This window comes from Salvelinus fontinalis, chromosome 13 (assembly GCF_029448725.1).
Source record: "Salvelinus fontinalis isolate EN_2023a chromosome 13, ASM2944872v1, whole genome shotgun sequence".
Taxonomy (NCBI): Eukaryota; Metazoa; Chordata; class Actinopteri; order Salmoniformes; family Salmonidae; genus Salvelinus; species Salvelinus fontinalis.
Window position 1 is genome coordinate 26,376,718 of NC_074677.1, and position 15,572 is coordinate 26,392,289.

General features: G+C 43.8%; 2 protein-coding genes across 14 annotated transcripts in view; one reads left to right on the forward strand and one right to left on the reverse strand.

Annotated features, from left to right (window-relative positions):
- LOC129868325 (T-box transcription factor TBX6L-like) overlaps positions 1-15,572 on the forward strand; it is a 73,634-nt gene that overhangs the window by 10,935 nt on the left and 47,127 nt on the right. Inside the window, exons 5-9 of one of the 2 annotated variants that reach the window (XM_055942193.1) lie at positions 1,943-2,089; positions 4,455-4,525; positions 4,835-4,911; positions 5,419-5,683; positions 5,871-6,532. In XM_055942193.1, the coding sequence (XP_055798168.1) occupies positions 1,943-2,089; positions 4,455-4,525; positions 4,835-4,911; positions 5,419-5,683; positions 5,871-6,532 (1,222 nt within the window). The remainder of the gene's footprint in view (positions 1-1,942; positions 2,090-4,454; positions 4,526-4,834; positions 4,912-5,418; positions 5,684-5,870; positions 6,533-15,572) is intronic. The other variant, XM_055942194.1, reaches the window with a different exon arrangement.
- Positions 13,063-15,572, reverse strand: part of LOC129868327 (flotillin-2a-like) — a 41,365-nt gene continuing 38,855 nt past the window's right edge. For all 12 annotated transcript variants that reach the window (XM_055942197.1, XM_055942202.1, XM_055942203.1 and 9 more), the window contains 3 exons: positions 15,011-15,194; positions 14,591-14,740; positions 13,063-14,103 (listed from right to left, as the gene is read on the reverse strand). In XM_055942197.1, coding sequence (XP_055798172.1) covers positions 14,065-14,103; positions 14,591-14,740; positions 15,011-15,194 — 373 coding nt within the window. In that variant the 3' untranslated portion in view covers positions 13,063-14,064. The remainder of the gene's footprint in view (positions 14,104-14,590; positions 14,741-15,010; positions 15,195-15,572) is intronic.

A 15,572-nucleotide genomic window follows, 5' to 3' on the forward strand; every position in this document is an offset into this window, starting at 1 on the left:
CACTTCACCTGCCTCCTCGAGTTTATTTTTTGTGAAGAAGAAGGATGGAGGTCTGCGCCCGTGCATTGACTATCGAGGTATCAACCAAAACACTGTGAGGTACAGCTACCCGCTGCCTCTCATAGCCAGTGCGATAGAGTCAATGCACGGGGCGCGCTTCTTCACAAAATTGTATCTCAGGAGCGCTTACAACCTGGTGCGTATCCGGGAGGGGACGAGTGGAAGACGGCATTTAGTACCACCTCAGGGCACTATGAGTACCTCGTCATGCCGTATGGGTTGATGAATGCTCCATCAGTCTTCCAGGCATTTGTAGACAAGATTTTCCTGGACCTGCACGGGCAGGGTGTAGTGGTGTATATCGACGACATTCTGATATACTCCACTACACGCGCCGAGCATGGTTGTAAGCGCTCCTGAGATCCAATTTTGGTCAACTGTTGGAGCATGACCTGTACGTCAAGGCTGAGAAATGTCTGTTCTTCCAACAGTCCGTCTCCTTCCTAGGGTATCGCATTTCCACTTCAGGGGTGGAGATAGAGAGTGACCGCATTTCAGCCGTGCGTAATTGGCCGACTCCCACCACGGTAAAGGAAGTGCAGCGGTTTCTAGGGTTTGCCAACTATTACCGGAGGTTTATCCGGGGCTTTGGTCAGGTAATGGCGTGGAGACATTGGCTTGAGGGGGCTAAACACCCTTTTCTCATCTGGACTGACCACTGCAATCTGGAGTACATCCGGGCGGCGAGGAGACAGAACCCTCGCCAGGCAAGGTGGGCCATGTTCTTTACCCGTTTTTTTTCACCCTGTCCTACATCCGAGGCTGGGATAGGAGCCGTGCTCTCTCAGCGCTCGGGTACGCCACCGAAGCTCCGCCCCGGTGCTTTCTTTTCGAAGAAGCTCAGCCCGGCAGAGCGAAACTATGATGTCGGGGACCGGGAGCTGTTGGCTGTTGTCAAGGCTCTGAAGGAGTGGAGACATTGGCTTGAAGGGGCTAAACACCCTTTTCTCATCTGAACTGACCACCGCAATCTGGAGTACATCCGGGCGGCGAGGAGACTGAACCCTCGCCAGGCAAGGTGGGCCATGTTCTTTACCTGTTTTGTTTTCACCCTGTCCTACAGACCAGGTTCCCAGAACGCTAAGGCAGACGCACTGTCTGCCTTAGCGTTCACAGAGGAGCGGTCCATAGATCACACTCCCATACTTCCGGCCTCTTGCCTGGTGGCACCGGTGGTGTGGGAGCTGGACGCGGACATCGAGCGGGCGTTACGTACAGAGCCCACTCCCCCTTAGTGTCCAGCTTGGCGTCTGTACACTCCGTCTGCTGTCCGCGACCGTTTGATCTATTGGGCCCACACGTCACCCTCCTCTAGTCATCCTGGCATCAGTCTGACGGTGCGCTGTCTTAGTGGGAAGTACTGGTGGTCCACCTTGGCCAAGGATGTGAGGGTTTATGTTTCCACCTGCTCAGTGTGCGCCCAGTGCAAGGCCCCTAGGCACCTGCCCAGAGGGAGGTAAAGTTCCTTGTGTTACTCATCTCTGCTGTCCTGCGCCTGACTCCTCTGCACCAGCTACACCCAGATCCTTACACCTTGCTTACATTTGTATATAAAAAGCTGTCTGTGCAAAGCTGTCATCAAGGCAAAGGGTGGCTACTTTGAAGAATCTCAAATATAAAATATATTTTGATATGTTTAAGACCTTTTTGGTTACTACATGATTCCATATGTTATTTCATAGTTTTGATGTCTTCACTATTGTTCTTCAATGTAGAAAATAGTAAAAATAAAGAAAAACCCTTGAATTAGTAGGTGTGTCCAAACCTTTGACTGGTATTGTATATTTATTTTTTCGCTGAAATTTTGGGGGACAAATTAAACCATTTGGAGAGTATGTGTCGACAGGCATAGTAGTAACAGGGATCATCATATGTTCTGCAGGTGGTTCTTCACTCCATGCATAAGTACCAGCCCCGTCTGCACATCGTCCAGTCTCCAGACCCCTATAACCCTCTGTCAGGGGGCTACCTGCGCTTCACCTTCCCCGAGGCAGCTTTCATAGCTGTCACTGCCTACCAGAACTCAGAGGTAAGGCCAGGACACCCTTGGGATTCTCCCAGAAGGAGATATTGGAACAGCTCTAATCCAATTGTGTTGATTAGAGTGCTCTCTGGGGGTTGAATATGGACAATGCATGTAAAGTCTGGAATGTCAAATGCTGCTTCAAGAGAGCATAATAAGAGACATGTACAGCACAGGAGGCTGCTAAGGGGAGAGTGGCTAATAATAATGGCCGGAATGGAGCACATGGAATGGCATCAAACACCTGGAAAGCCCAAAACATTTTCAAAGACTCCAGTCACCCAAGTCATAGAATGTTCTCTCTGCTATCGCACAGCAAACAGTACTGGAGAGCCAAGTCTAGGTCCAAAAGGCTCCTTAACAGCTTCTACCTATAAATCATAAGACTGCTAAACAATTAATCAAATGGTCACCCGGACTATTTACATTGATACCCCCTCCCCCATTCGCTGTTTATTATCTATGCATAGTCACTTTACCCCTACCTACATGTACAAATTACCTCGACTAACCTGCACCTTCACACATTGACTTGGTAACGGTACCCCCTGTATATAGCCTCGTTATTGTTATTTTATTGTGTTACTTTTTATTTCATTTTTTACTTTATTTTAAAAATGTAACGTTGTCAAAATGTAATGTTGTAACGTTAAAAATGTATCGTTGCATTGTTGGTTAAGGGCTTGTAAGTAAGCATTTCACGGTAAGGTTGTATTCGGTGCATGTACTATTTTATTTGTTTGCTGCATTTGATATCATTCCACTGATTCCGCTCCAGGCATTAGAAAGAGCCCATTCTCCCCAATTAAGGTGCTACCAACCTCCTGGGGTGTACAGTACTAAACTCAGAAAAAAAAGAAATGTCCCTTTTTCAGGATCCTGTCTTTCAAAGATAATTCGTAAAAATCCAAATAACTTCACAGATCTTCATTGTAAAGGGTTTAAACACTGTTTCCCATGCTTGTTCAAAGAACCATAAACAATTAATGAACATGCACCTGTGGAATGGTTGTTAAGACACTAACAGCTTACAGACGGTAGGCAATTAAGGTCACAGTTATGAAAATTTAGGACACTAAAGAGGCCTTTCTACTGACTCTGAGGAACACCAAAATAAAGATGCCCAGGGTCCCTGCTCATCTGTGTGAACGTGCCTTAGGCATGCTGCAAGGAGGCATGAGGACTGCAGATGTAGCCAGGGAAATAAATTGCAATGTCCGTACTGTGAGACGCCTAAGACAGCGCTACAGGGAGACAGCACGGACAGCTGATCGTCCTCGCAGTGGCAGACCACATGTAACAACACCTGCACAGGATCAGTACATCCGAACATCACACCTGCAGCACAGGTACAGGATGGCAACAACAACTGCCCGAGTTACACCAGGAATGCACAATCCCTCCATCAGTGCTCAGACTGTATGCAATAGGCTGAGAGAGGCTGGACTGAGGGCTTGTAGGCCTGTTGTAAGGCAGGTCCTCACCAGACATCACCGGCAATAATGTTGCCTATGGGCACAAACCCACCGTCGCTGGACCAGACAGGACTGGCAAAAAGTGCTCTTCTCTGACGAGTCGCGGTTTTGTCTCACCAGGGGTGATGACAGGATTCATGTTTATCGTTGAAGGAATGAGCGTTACACCAAGGCCTGTACACTTGAGTTGGATCGATTTGGAGGTGGAGGGTTCGTCATGGTCTGGGGTGGTGTGTCACAGCATCATCGGACTGAGCTTGTTGTCATTGCAGGCAATCTCAAGGCTGTGCGTTACAGGGAAGACATCCTCCTCCCTCATATGGTACTCTTCCTGCAGGCTCATCCTTACATGACCCTCCAGCATGACAATGCTACCAGCCATACTGCTCATTCTGTGTGTGATTTCCTGCAAGACAGGAATGTCAGTGTTCTGCCATGGCCAGCGAAGAGCCCGGATCTCAATCCCATTGAGCACGTCTGGGACCTGTTGAATTGGAGGGTGAGGGCTAGGGCCATTCCCCCAGAAATGTCCGGGAACTTGCAGATGCCTTGGTGGAAGAGTGGGGTAACATCTCACAGCAAGAACTGGCAATCTGGTGCAGTCCATGAGGAGGAGATGCACTGCAGTACTTTATGCAGCTGGTGGCCACACCAGATACTGACTGTTACTTTTGATTTTGACCCCCCCCCCATTCTTTTAGAGACACATAATTAAATTTACGTCAGTCACATGTCTGAGGAACTTGTTCAGTTTATGTCTCAGTTGTTGAATCTTGTTATGTTCATACAAATATTTACACGTTAAGTTTTCTAAAAGTTAACACAGTTGACAGTGAGAGGACGTCTATTTTTTTGCTGAGTTCATAATAAATGAGACGTGCTAATTTACCCAACAGATAACAAAGCTCAAGATAGACAACAACCCCTTTGCAAAAGGATTTCGTGACAATGGGCTGAACAGAAAAAGGTGAGAGACAACCTTCTAGTAGCTTGAAACATGAACAGCAACTCACTTGAAAGTGATACAATACTCCTCCCAGTATGACTCAGAATAACTATCAAATTTGTTAGTCAATTATATAGTCCCCAATATGTTCCTCTTGGTAAACCTTTGAATTGTTTACTCAGTGGAAGATATGATGATTGTGCAGAATTGGAATGGTACTTTGTCGACTCACTGATCAATTAAGTGACATGTTATTTTCCACTTTACTGGTACACATCACTATCATGTTAATAAGAAACTGTGAATAATGACAATAGTTTCTCTCTGTAGGTTCAGAGAAAAGGAAGGTCAGAGCTCCGAAAAACTAAATGAAAGACAACTCCAGATGGAATTGAAATCTTCAAATGGTATAGTCACATACAGAGTTAATAACAGAGTTTATTCAAACATCTGTAAAGGAAATTGTAAACATTACACCTCATTTCTAAAGAACGTATTTCTATTTCATACTATGACAGTCAAGCCAGCTGTCTATTGAGCTTTCCTAACATGAGAAAAGGAAACTGCTCAAGACAATAGCCAGCAGGTGTCATTATTTCATTTTGAGACAATCCAAAAACTGTAGTAGGCTATCTACGTAGTTATTCTATACCCTTCCTCTAAAGTTCATTTTAGGACATTTTAAAGAGTTTGTCAAAGTAGAAGGTTAAGGAATCTCCATGCACCATCTCTCCTTACTGTTCTAGCATCTGAGCCTATATTCATAATGTCTCAGAGCTGGAGTGCTGACCTAGGATCAGTTTGCCATTTAATAATGATGAATACGATTACATGAATCCTAGATCAGCACTTCTTTTCTGAGACACTTTATGAATACGGCCCTGTTCTTTTCTGTCCTGTCCTCATTGTTTTAGTAGGATCCAGACCAGTGGAGTCAGATGATGAGGCTGATGTCATCGTCTCAAGCTCTAGCTCAGTGAATTCCTATGGTGCTGCAGGATCCAGGACTGATGACATCACATCTCTCTCTGCTGCACCTAACCCCTTAATCTCTGCCTTCATGAACTGGGGGGCTGCGGCTGCAGCCCTGCCCTGTGGCCAGGAGGGATGGGGGATCCAGGATCCAATGACCCACAACACCCACACATACAACACACTTACTACCAGGGACAATGGCAGGTCAGATTATCAAGGCCATTTTCAATCTTAAAAGTGTATTTAATCAAATAATCAGCAATGAATTGTGAACGAGAATCATAATGCTTCTTCTTACCAGTCCAGTATTTCTAGAGTATGATGATTGGATAAATACAAAAATAAAAACTAGGCTAATATTCTGAAACTGTACTCTATTGTTCTATTTCAGCCCTGGGCAGCATAACGAAGCCAGGCATACTGGTTTATCAAACGTTGCTTCTCCTCTCTTCCTCCCACACCCTCCACTGGGCCAGACTCACCACCTAGGGTCTGTTGGCTTCAGGAGGCCCCAGGCGCAGAGCAGGAAACCAGTGGGGCCTCACCCACCTCACCACCGAGGAGGTCCAAGTGGTCCAGCACCAGAACTCTCCCATAGCCATAGCCACAGCCACACATCAGACCACCAGCCCCAGCAGCCACAGCCCCATCAGGCTGAGTTTGACTACCCTCTCCACCTGCCCCCAAAGGTCAGCAGGATGTACCTACCTGAGAGTGCCCTGCGTAGCCTGGAGATGAGCCCCTCCCCCTCGGTGTCCGGCAACCCTTGGTCCCTCACCGACATGCTCAACAGGATCCACAGCAGGGAAGGGTCTGGGATCAACTCAGTAAGCCCCCAGGGGAAGCTGCTCCAGGCCCAGGCCCAGTATGAGAGGCCAGGCCTGGAGCTGGGGGTGAACAGGGAGCTCCGGCCACCACAGCCCAATCCACCACTACCTGATCATGAGCCAGAGTACCTGCCTCTCCACAACATGATGTGCTACCACCAGAACAGCTTGATTGGCTTTGCTGGGCTGCTAAGAGACAACAATGTGGACCCTAGAGTACCCTCCTGTAAGTCACCTATGCTCGACTTATAAGTGATCTCTTGTTCAGTAAACACAACAGGTCAGGTAGACATGAACATTTTCCCCACCACTTGTGGACATCTAGCAACATCTCTGGGTAGACTTGAAGCAAATTAATATGCAATATTGAGTCATGTATAGTTATTTTTTCTTTGCTATGTTAGACGTTGCAAAAAAAATCCATATTTTTCAGTTGTAGAATAGGGAAGTGGTTTGCTAGGATAAGGAACTGGGGACTCTTTTGCCCTGACATTAGATTTTTATAATTTGTAAGGGGAGCTAACACCTATGCAATAGATTTGCATCATGTCTTAACCGTCAACATGTTTCCCCACTTTCTTGGGACATTGTAATTAACAGTAAATAATGAGTGAGATTATATGTGAGATGTGAATGCAGAAGAGCAGTGGTTTATCAAACATACAAAATTATGTTTTTTTGGTTTTGATGTTAATGCTGATAACATTAGCCATATCCATACTGTATGTATCGTTGTCATGCTAGAAAAGTTGGCTACAGCACATACAGCATAGGAGTTATGGGACGAGGATAATGTAACAGGCCACTGGTAACTGATTCTCTGAAAGAATACTGAGGAAACTGTATGAGGTGGCAGAACATTTATTACAGGGAAGTGAATAATACTTTGCAACAGCAAGACTGGAGGGTCACATGTTCACATGCTGAAATATCCATTTGGGACCAGTTTTCCAGTAGTATGTAATGTAACAATCTATATAAATCCAAAATAGACAAATTCACATAAACACATTTATTAAGTCTGAATAGATATTGTATATTTCAATAATGTGCAATCTTTTTTATATATATACACTGCATTCGGAAAGTATTCAGACCCAGTTCTACATTTGTGCAAATTTATAACAATAAAAAAACTGAAATATCACATTTACTTAAGCATTCAGACCCTTTACTCAGTACGTTGTTGAAGCACCTTTGGCAGCAATTACAGCCTCGAGTCTTCTTGGGTAGGACGCTACAAGCTTAGCACACCTGTATTTGGGGAGTTCCTCCCATTCTTCTCTGCAGATCCTCTCAAGCTCTGTCAGGTTGGATGGGGAGCGTCGCTGCACATCTGCTTTCAGGTCTCTCCAGAGGTGTTCGATTGGGTTCAAGTCCAGGCTCTGGCTGGGCCACTCAAGGACATTCAGAGACTTGTCCCGAAGCCACTCCTGCGTTGTCTTGGTTGTGTGCTTAGGGCACATATGTCAGAGTCAAGGCCCGCGGGCCACATCCGGCCCGCGAGAAGGTTTTTTACGGCCCCTGGGATGATCTTGATTTATTATTAGAACCGGCCCGCAGACCGCAGCAAGCCGGCAGCCCGCAGATCTTTTACACGCACCAATACTACATTTCCCACAATGCAACGGTGACGCACCGAGCAGTAGGCTGCTTCATTTCAATATTTATTGGCACAGCAGTCGTCAGCATCACAGTAAAATTAACTTTCAGATACCCATCAAAAATGGCAAAACGGAAGGTGGACACTGAGAACCGGGGGTTTCAAACAAGGTGGGAGTCGGAGTATATGTTCACGGAGGTAGCTGGAAAACCTGTGTGTCTTCTGTGTGGAGAAAGTGTGGCGGTACTGAAAGAGTATAATCTGAGACGACATTATGAAACGAAACACGCGGACAAAAACAAGAATATGGACATGGAACAAAGGCTACAAAAGGCAGAGGAATTAAAACGAGGCCTCAAATCTCGACAGGCTCTGTTCAAAAAAGCCAAATCACAAGGCCAGGCTGCTGTCAAGGCCAGTTTTATTTTGGCAGAAGAGATCGCTAAATCAGCCCGGCCATTTACGGAGGGGGATTTCATCAAAAACTGCATGATTAAAGTTTGTGACGAAGTTTGCCCAGAAAAAAGGCAACTCTTTTTAAATGTGAGTCTGAGCAGAAACACCATTGCCGAGAGAGTAGACCAGTTGTCCATCAATCTAAAAGAGCAGCTTGTGAAAAAGGGAAAAGATTTCATTGCATATTCCTTGGCTGTGGATGAGAGCACCGACATTTCTGACATTGCCCAGTTGTCAATTTTCATCCGCGGAGTGGACTCCAGCCTAAGCGTGACAGAGGAGTTTTTGGCTTTACGTCCTATGCATGGCACAACTACGGGGCATGATTTGTATGAAGAGGTGTCAAGATGTGTAAATGAGATGGAGCTGCCTTGGGAAAAACTCGTGGGTTTGACAACCGACGGAGCACCTGCGATGTGTGGACACAGGAGCGGACTGGTGGCGAAGATACGGGAAAAGATGCAAGAGGAAAACGCGACAGGTGAGCTGACAGCTTATCATTGTATCATACACCAGGAAGCGTTGTGCGGTAAAGCCTTGAAAATGGAGCATGTAATGAGCATCATCACGCGCACAGTTAACTTTATCAGAGCCAAAGGTTTGAATCACCGCCAGTTCAAGGCATTTCTGACGGAGTTAGAAACGGAGCATGGTGATTTGCCTTATCACACAGAGGTGCTAAGCCAGGGAAAGGTGCTTCAAAGATGTTTCGAGCTTCGTGAGGAGATTTGTCTGTTCTTGGACAGCAAAGGGAAAGACACAACACAACTCCGAGACGAAATGTTTCTGTGTGAAATGGCTTTTCTGTGTGACATTACGAGTCATCTGAATGCAATGAACTTGCAGCTGCAGGGTCGGGATCATGTCATCTCTGATATGTACAGTACAGTGAAGGCATTTAAAACCAAACTGACTCTGTGGGAGACGCAGATGCGGAAAGAAAATTTGAGCCACTTTCCCAGCTGCCAGACCATGAAAGAGAAGCTCTCTACCAGTGCGTTCCCGAGCGCACAGTTGGCTGATAAAATAGGTATGCTTGCCGCTGACTTTCGACGCCGATTTGCTGACTTTGAAGCACAAAAAAGCAGGTTGGAACTGCTCGGTAACCCATTTGCTGTTGACGTGGAAAGCTCACCACCAAACCTCCAAATGGAGTTGATTGACCTCCAATGCAATGATGCACTGAGGGCAAAATATGCGGCAGTGGGTGCTGCGGAGTTCGCCCGTTTCCTCCCCGACACAATGCCCCAGCTGCGCATCCAGGCTGCTCAAACGTTGTCTATGTTTGGCAGCACATACCTGTGTGAACAACTGTTTTCTTTGATGAACCTGAACAAAACATCACACAGAAGTCGACTTACTGCTGAACACCTCCACTCAATTCTGAGGATTTCCTCAGCTCAGAGCCTTACCCCGAACATTGATGAACTTGTGGAAAAGATGGGACACCACCAAGTATCACCCTCAACCTCAAACAAGTGAACATTACTGTGCAATCACATATTTAGAGTTTTTACTCAGTTCAAGTTTAAAAATTAAAGTTTAATATTTGTTTTCACTGCATGTTACTTCTCCTTAAACAAAGTGTTGTTTTTGATTAATAGATTTTTGCACTTTATTTTATTGTATTTCAATCCAATTATATTTTAAAAATATTTCAGTTGAGTGGATGATAGAAAATTGCTATTATTGTTTTTTTCTTTGAAGTAAATTTAGCCCACTTTTGCTAAAATAGAAAATATAGGCTACTGATGGTGCCTTGAATACCGGTTTCTTTCATTTAATGTTCATGTTATGGGGATTTTTATATAAAGGAAATTTGTCTTTTGTGTCTGTTGAAAATTAAAGATTACTGACAGAGCCATAAGAAAATATTGCTTTATTTATCTGATCATATTGGAATATATTTGTTAGGTTTTCAGTAGGTTCAATTAGGTTCACTAGACTATATGCGTCATTTAAAATTTTTTCAATGAACATTCGAACAGTCCGGCCCTCGGCTTGTAGCTAAATTTTTTATTTGGCCCTCCGTCCATTTGACTTTGACACCCCTGGCTTAGGGTCATTGTCCTGTTGGAAGGTGAATATGAGGTCTGAGGTCCTGAGCACTCTGGAGCAGGTTTTCATCAAGGATCTCTTTGTACTTTGCTCTGTTCATTTTTCCCTCGACCCTAACTAGTCTCCCAGTTTCTGCCGCTGAAAAACATGCTTCACCGTAGGAATGGTGCCAGGTTTCCTCCAGACTTGACGCATGTCATTCAGGACAAAGAGTTCAATCTTGGTTTCATCAGACCAGAGAATCTTGTTTCTCATGGTCTGAGAGTCCTTTAGCTGCCTTTTGGCAAACTCCAAGCGGGATGTCATGTGCCTTTTACTGAGTGGCTTCCGTCTGGACACTACCATAAAGGCCTGATTGGTGGAGTGCTGCAGAGATGGTTGTCCTTCTGGAAGGAAAAGTCAAATGTGAAAAAAGTCAAGGAGTCTGAATACTTTCCGATTGCACTGTATATACTCTTTAGATAAAGATAACAGTTAAAGGCATACAATGTTTGGTCTTCAACTATTTTCTAGCTTCAAAAGGTAGATTTTGCCTGAACTGAAAGCTGCTTCTACTCTGCTGAAATCAAATGACACTATCCATAATACATGATGCCATTTTTTTTTTAAAGAACATTGGCACAAAAAGAGGGGCCAAAAATAACAGTTTAAAATCCAATGGGTGTTTTTCAGCTGAACAAAAACACATTTTGACCAGGGAAAGACTTCAGTATGTTTAGATAGAACATGACACCACAACATTAGGGGCGTAGAAAGAAATTAGTTGGTGGATGGGCCTACAGAAATATGGATGGGGCATATTGTATAATTTTTGTTTTGTTTTTGGGCCTGGCTCCCCAGCGGGTGGGCCTGTGTCCACCCATGCCTACGGCCCTGTTCAACATTTCCACCTTTATACAATTCAAACCAGCCATTTCATCAAACAGAATACAGGTTGCATTCTGGTTTCCAGTACTGTATCACACAATTTATCACTTCAAAATGTTACGGTCTGGTCTAAGATGTAAATCTTACAACAGAGACTATAATAAAAGCACGATAAAATAAATACAGTATTTCCAAAGAAACACTTTTGGTGATCAGTAGGGATTAGATTCTCCCCCAGACCAGCGATATACCGCCGTTGGCATTGACAGCAGGTTAACATTACTGTAAAATAAAATGCATTTGCCTGACTACACAAACTGAATTATTCCGTTGCGCTATGTTCGCTACATACTTGGGTGCATTGGTGAATACATATCTGCATTGGTGAATACATATCTGCATTGGTGAAGTCAATTGTGGTGACGTCAAAATGAAGGGTGGAATTCATTCTTATTTATATGGTTGTACAAAACAAAGTCATCAGTGATTGGATCATCTCTAACCAATCAGAGTATCAAAGCCAATGACACATTTTCAAAACGCCACTTTACAATTTGTTCTGGCTCTGGCCCAACCCTTCAGTTTCTGGGACCAATCAGATTTGAATGAGTTTGCATTCTAGAAATCATTGGGGAGGTACTTTCTCTAAAAGAGCCCCACAGTGGTGGTGTCATAAAACCCATAAAACAAAGTGGTCAAACAGGGAAATGGTTCCAATCATTTTTCCAACATAAATTTTTTCCCATAGGGAATTTTAGAAACACTTGAAATAAGGGCTCTGTTTCGTGTAGGCACACCTTGGCATGACGTTTTGATAACCATGTAAATCTCTCTTGGACAAGGTGACTTTTATCAATATATTTACGCTCAGATTTGAAAATGCTAATTAGCATCAAAGTAGTCAATGCAAGACTACACATCCCTGCAAGCTCTTGCACGTCATCTCTAGCTGACACCTTTGCTAACAGGTATTTTGTCAATTTAAAACTTGCACAAGACGATTCACAGAATTGTCAATTTAAAGAAATGTAGCCAATTTATTAATTACTAAATTTAGCTAACATTAGATAGTTTATCCAGAGATTCTTACCTTTGCCTCGATTCGGCAGTCTCGTCCAGATCATCATGGCATTTGTAGTTCTTTATCATGGCCACATTAGCAGATAATTAGCATTTCATTTTGGGGGTAAATACAGGCTACTATATTGATAAAAATCACCTTGTCCTAGAGATAATTTTTTATTTTATTATTATTTCTTTTTTCTTTTTCGGGGGACAAAATCTACTTTGTTTTTGTCCTAGAGAGATTTACACGGTTATCACAACGTCACGCCAAGGTAAGCGTACATGAAACACTGCCCAAAGTGTTTCTAAAATCCCCTACAGGAAAAATGAATTGTGGAAAAACGATTGGAACCATTTCCTTGATGGACCACTAGGTTTTAAGGGTATTATGACTCATTGTGGAGAACGTCCATGGACGTGGCGTAGCGTTTGGCCGGAGCAACATTGGTTCAGCAAGTGTCTAGAAATCCCCTAAACGCTAAAATATATTTTCATAAAATAAAAACGACTTAAAACGAATTCCAGTCCAACTCAAATGTTTAAACAAACTGAAATGTCTTCTTGTGTTTAAAGCACATTGGGTAAGGCATGTGGAGATAGCTGATAAATGATTGGATGGTCAACCGGTCTTGGCAGCATTGCATTCCTAGTCAAAGATATCAAGCAGCACCTTGTAAAATCCTGAAATTAAGGAGTCTAGTAAACTGTAGAGATAAATCCTTTATAAAAATGTATATGTAATTTAAGAATGGAACCACAAGGTGACATAACACAACATTGGCTACCCTAAGAGACTGAAATGCATATTGTCATATGGCATCTCAATAATTGGAAAGAAGTAGAACAAGTATTAAAGCTTAGATTGACTGAGGTAATCCAGATGATCAGGAAAGCTAGCAGGACTCCTGGGTCTCTATATTAAGGCTAATCTTGAAAGTATATGGCTTCATACAGACATGAAGATCGATGCACACGTGTTCATGTGTATGCTTTCTGCTTCTTGCATGTCTTGTCCTAAGAAGGCACACCTCTCCCATACCCAAGATGAAGAATGAAATGAAGATTCTAGTAAAGAAAAAGGCAAATGATATGAGGATGGGGGAGGACATTTCTACATCTCTCATTGAATTTCACTGTAGTATCACTAAACTTTTTGAATTTCCAAACCATTACTTTTCCTGAGGTTTGGCCACTTGGTTGGTAAACAGGCACTGACTGCACATAAGAATGAAACAATAAAAATGGGTGATGAAATACCTAAAAACACTTGCACAAGTAACTGTAAAAAACCATGGGCATATCCAAGGTACTAAGTGTAACACAATAAAAAAAACCTATGAAGACACAAGGTGAAGACCTGGCGAGACCTTTCAGACCAGAATAAGGCCTGCACAGAAAAATCAGGACGAATGCCCCTTTTCTATAATGTAGATGAGTGTAAGTACAACACAATGGGGGTAACTTCTTAAAAACAAAATATAAAATGAACGGTTGCTTTTTTTTGTTCTTTAAAAAAAATCATTCAGTGGTCCATGCAGATGATCTGGTCCTATAGAGCTAAGGCATCAGGGGTCTAGGAAATGAAAACGACTCTACTCTTTCGTAGTACTTTTCGTAGTAAAACAACAACTCTTGTATTCAAGTGTTTCTTGTTGATTTAAAGAGTGCATAAGAGAGATGTATTGGAGTCTGGGTGCATTGGATTGTTTTCATGCTTGAGGGTTGGTCATCTTCTGAAGAAAAGGGATCTGTGGGATGATAAGAGAGAGACTGGGTTAGCTGCAGCCTTCACTGGAACAATGGAGAGCCCTGTGACTTAGTGAGAATCAAAAAGTTGGCCCATTGCCATCAACTGGCTATTTGCACATTACTTAGGCTTTGTCCCAAATATTTACATAGGGAATAGGATGCTATTTGGGACACACAGAGTGAGAAAACTGAGTGTAGTTAAAAACATGGTAGGATCTGTAGGGAGTATGCTCTGGAATGACTGCAATTCGACATGGACTTCACAGCAAAATTGTATTTCTATTGTGTACAAAAGTGTAAATGTTTATGTATAGGCCTACTGTAGATTCAGCCTTATAAACCTAGCTAGCTGAGGCTGGATAGATGGAATGTGTTCACACACCTGCAGTGATTATGAGTGTGGGCGGGGTATCGCTCATATAGCTACATTCTACTGACCCCCCTGGAATGTGAAGGTACCCCCTCCCTCCTCCCCTCCCCCCTCACCTTCATCAGGTCCACCCCTGTGAGGGCGTTGACGGACACGGGGAGCTCAGCCAATAGGCGGTTAACCTCGCCGGTCACACGACTACCGTCCCCGCTTAGGATGACAATCTCATTGGTCTGGGCCAGGGGTGCCGCCACCTTGCCAGCGATCTGTACCAACACAATGACACAAACCTTCTTCACCTGGGTGTTCTTCTGAGAGAACTCACCTAACACAACCTTTAGTGCTCAGGTTTAAAGCAAATAAAAATGGTAACACTGAAAACATAAATATTTTAATTTTTAAATCTTCAATTTTTTCATGTCCAAAAGCTGACACACACCTTGTACCAAATTATTGTGTGCAGCTCTATGTCAACTCCTCCTTACCACAACACTACGTATAAAGTGTTAAATGCCTCTCAGTCCTGATACACTGACCTTAGGCAGGGCCTCTAGGACCAGAGCAGTCTTGGCAGCCTCTCCATAATGCTGGTAGGCCTCAGCCTTCAGCCTCATCTTTTCAGCCTCAGCCTTCCCTATAGCCTCTATGGAACCGGCCTCTGCCTCTCCGATACGACGTATCTTCTCCGCCTCCGCTTGGGCCGTCAGCACCTTCTTCATCCTGTTCAGGAGGGCATGTAAAGGGTTTAACTCGAACAACATCATTAGATTGCAGTGCAGACTAGATTTCATTGAACTACAGTATGAACATCGGCTACACACCTAAATCATAGCTATAATTTGGTTTAAACCACATCACTAAGGACCTATCATGGTCCAAACACACCAACACAGTCGTGAGGAGGACACAACAACGTCTCGTCTCCCTCAGGAGGCTGAAAAGATTTGGCATGGGACCTCGGATCCTCAAAAAGTTACAGCTGCACCATTGAGAGCATCTTGACTTGTTGCATCGCCGTATGGTATAGCAACTGCTTGGCATCCGACTGCAAGGCGCTAAAGAGGGTAGTGCATACCCTAGCTCCCTGCCATCCAGGAC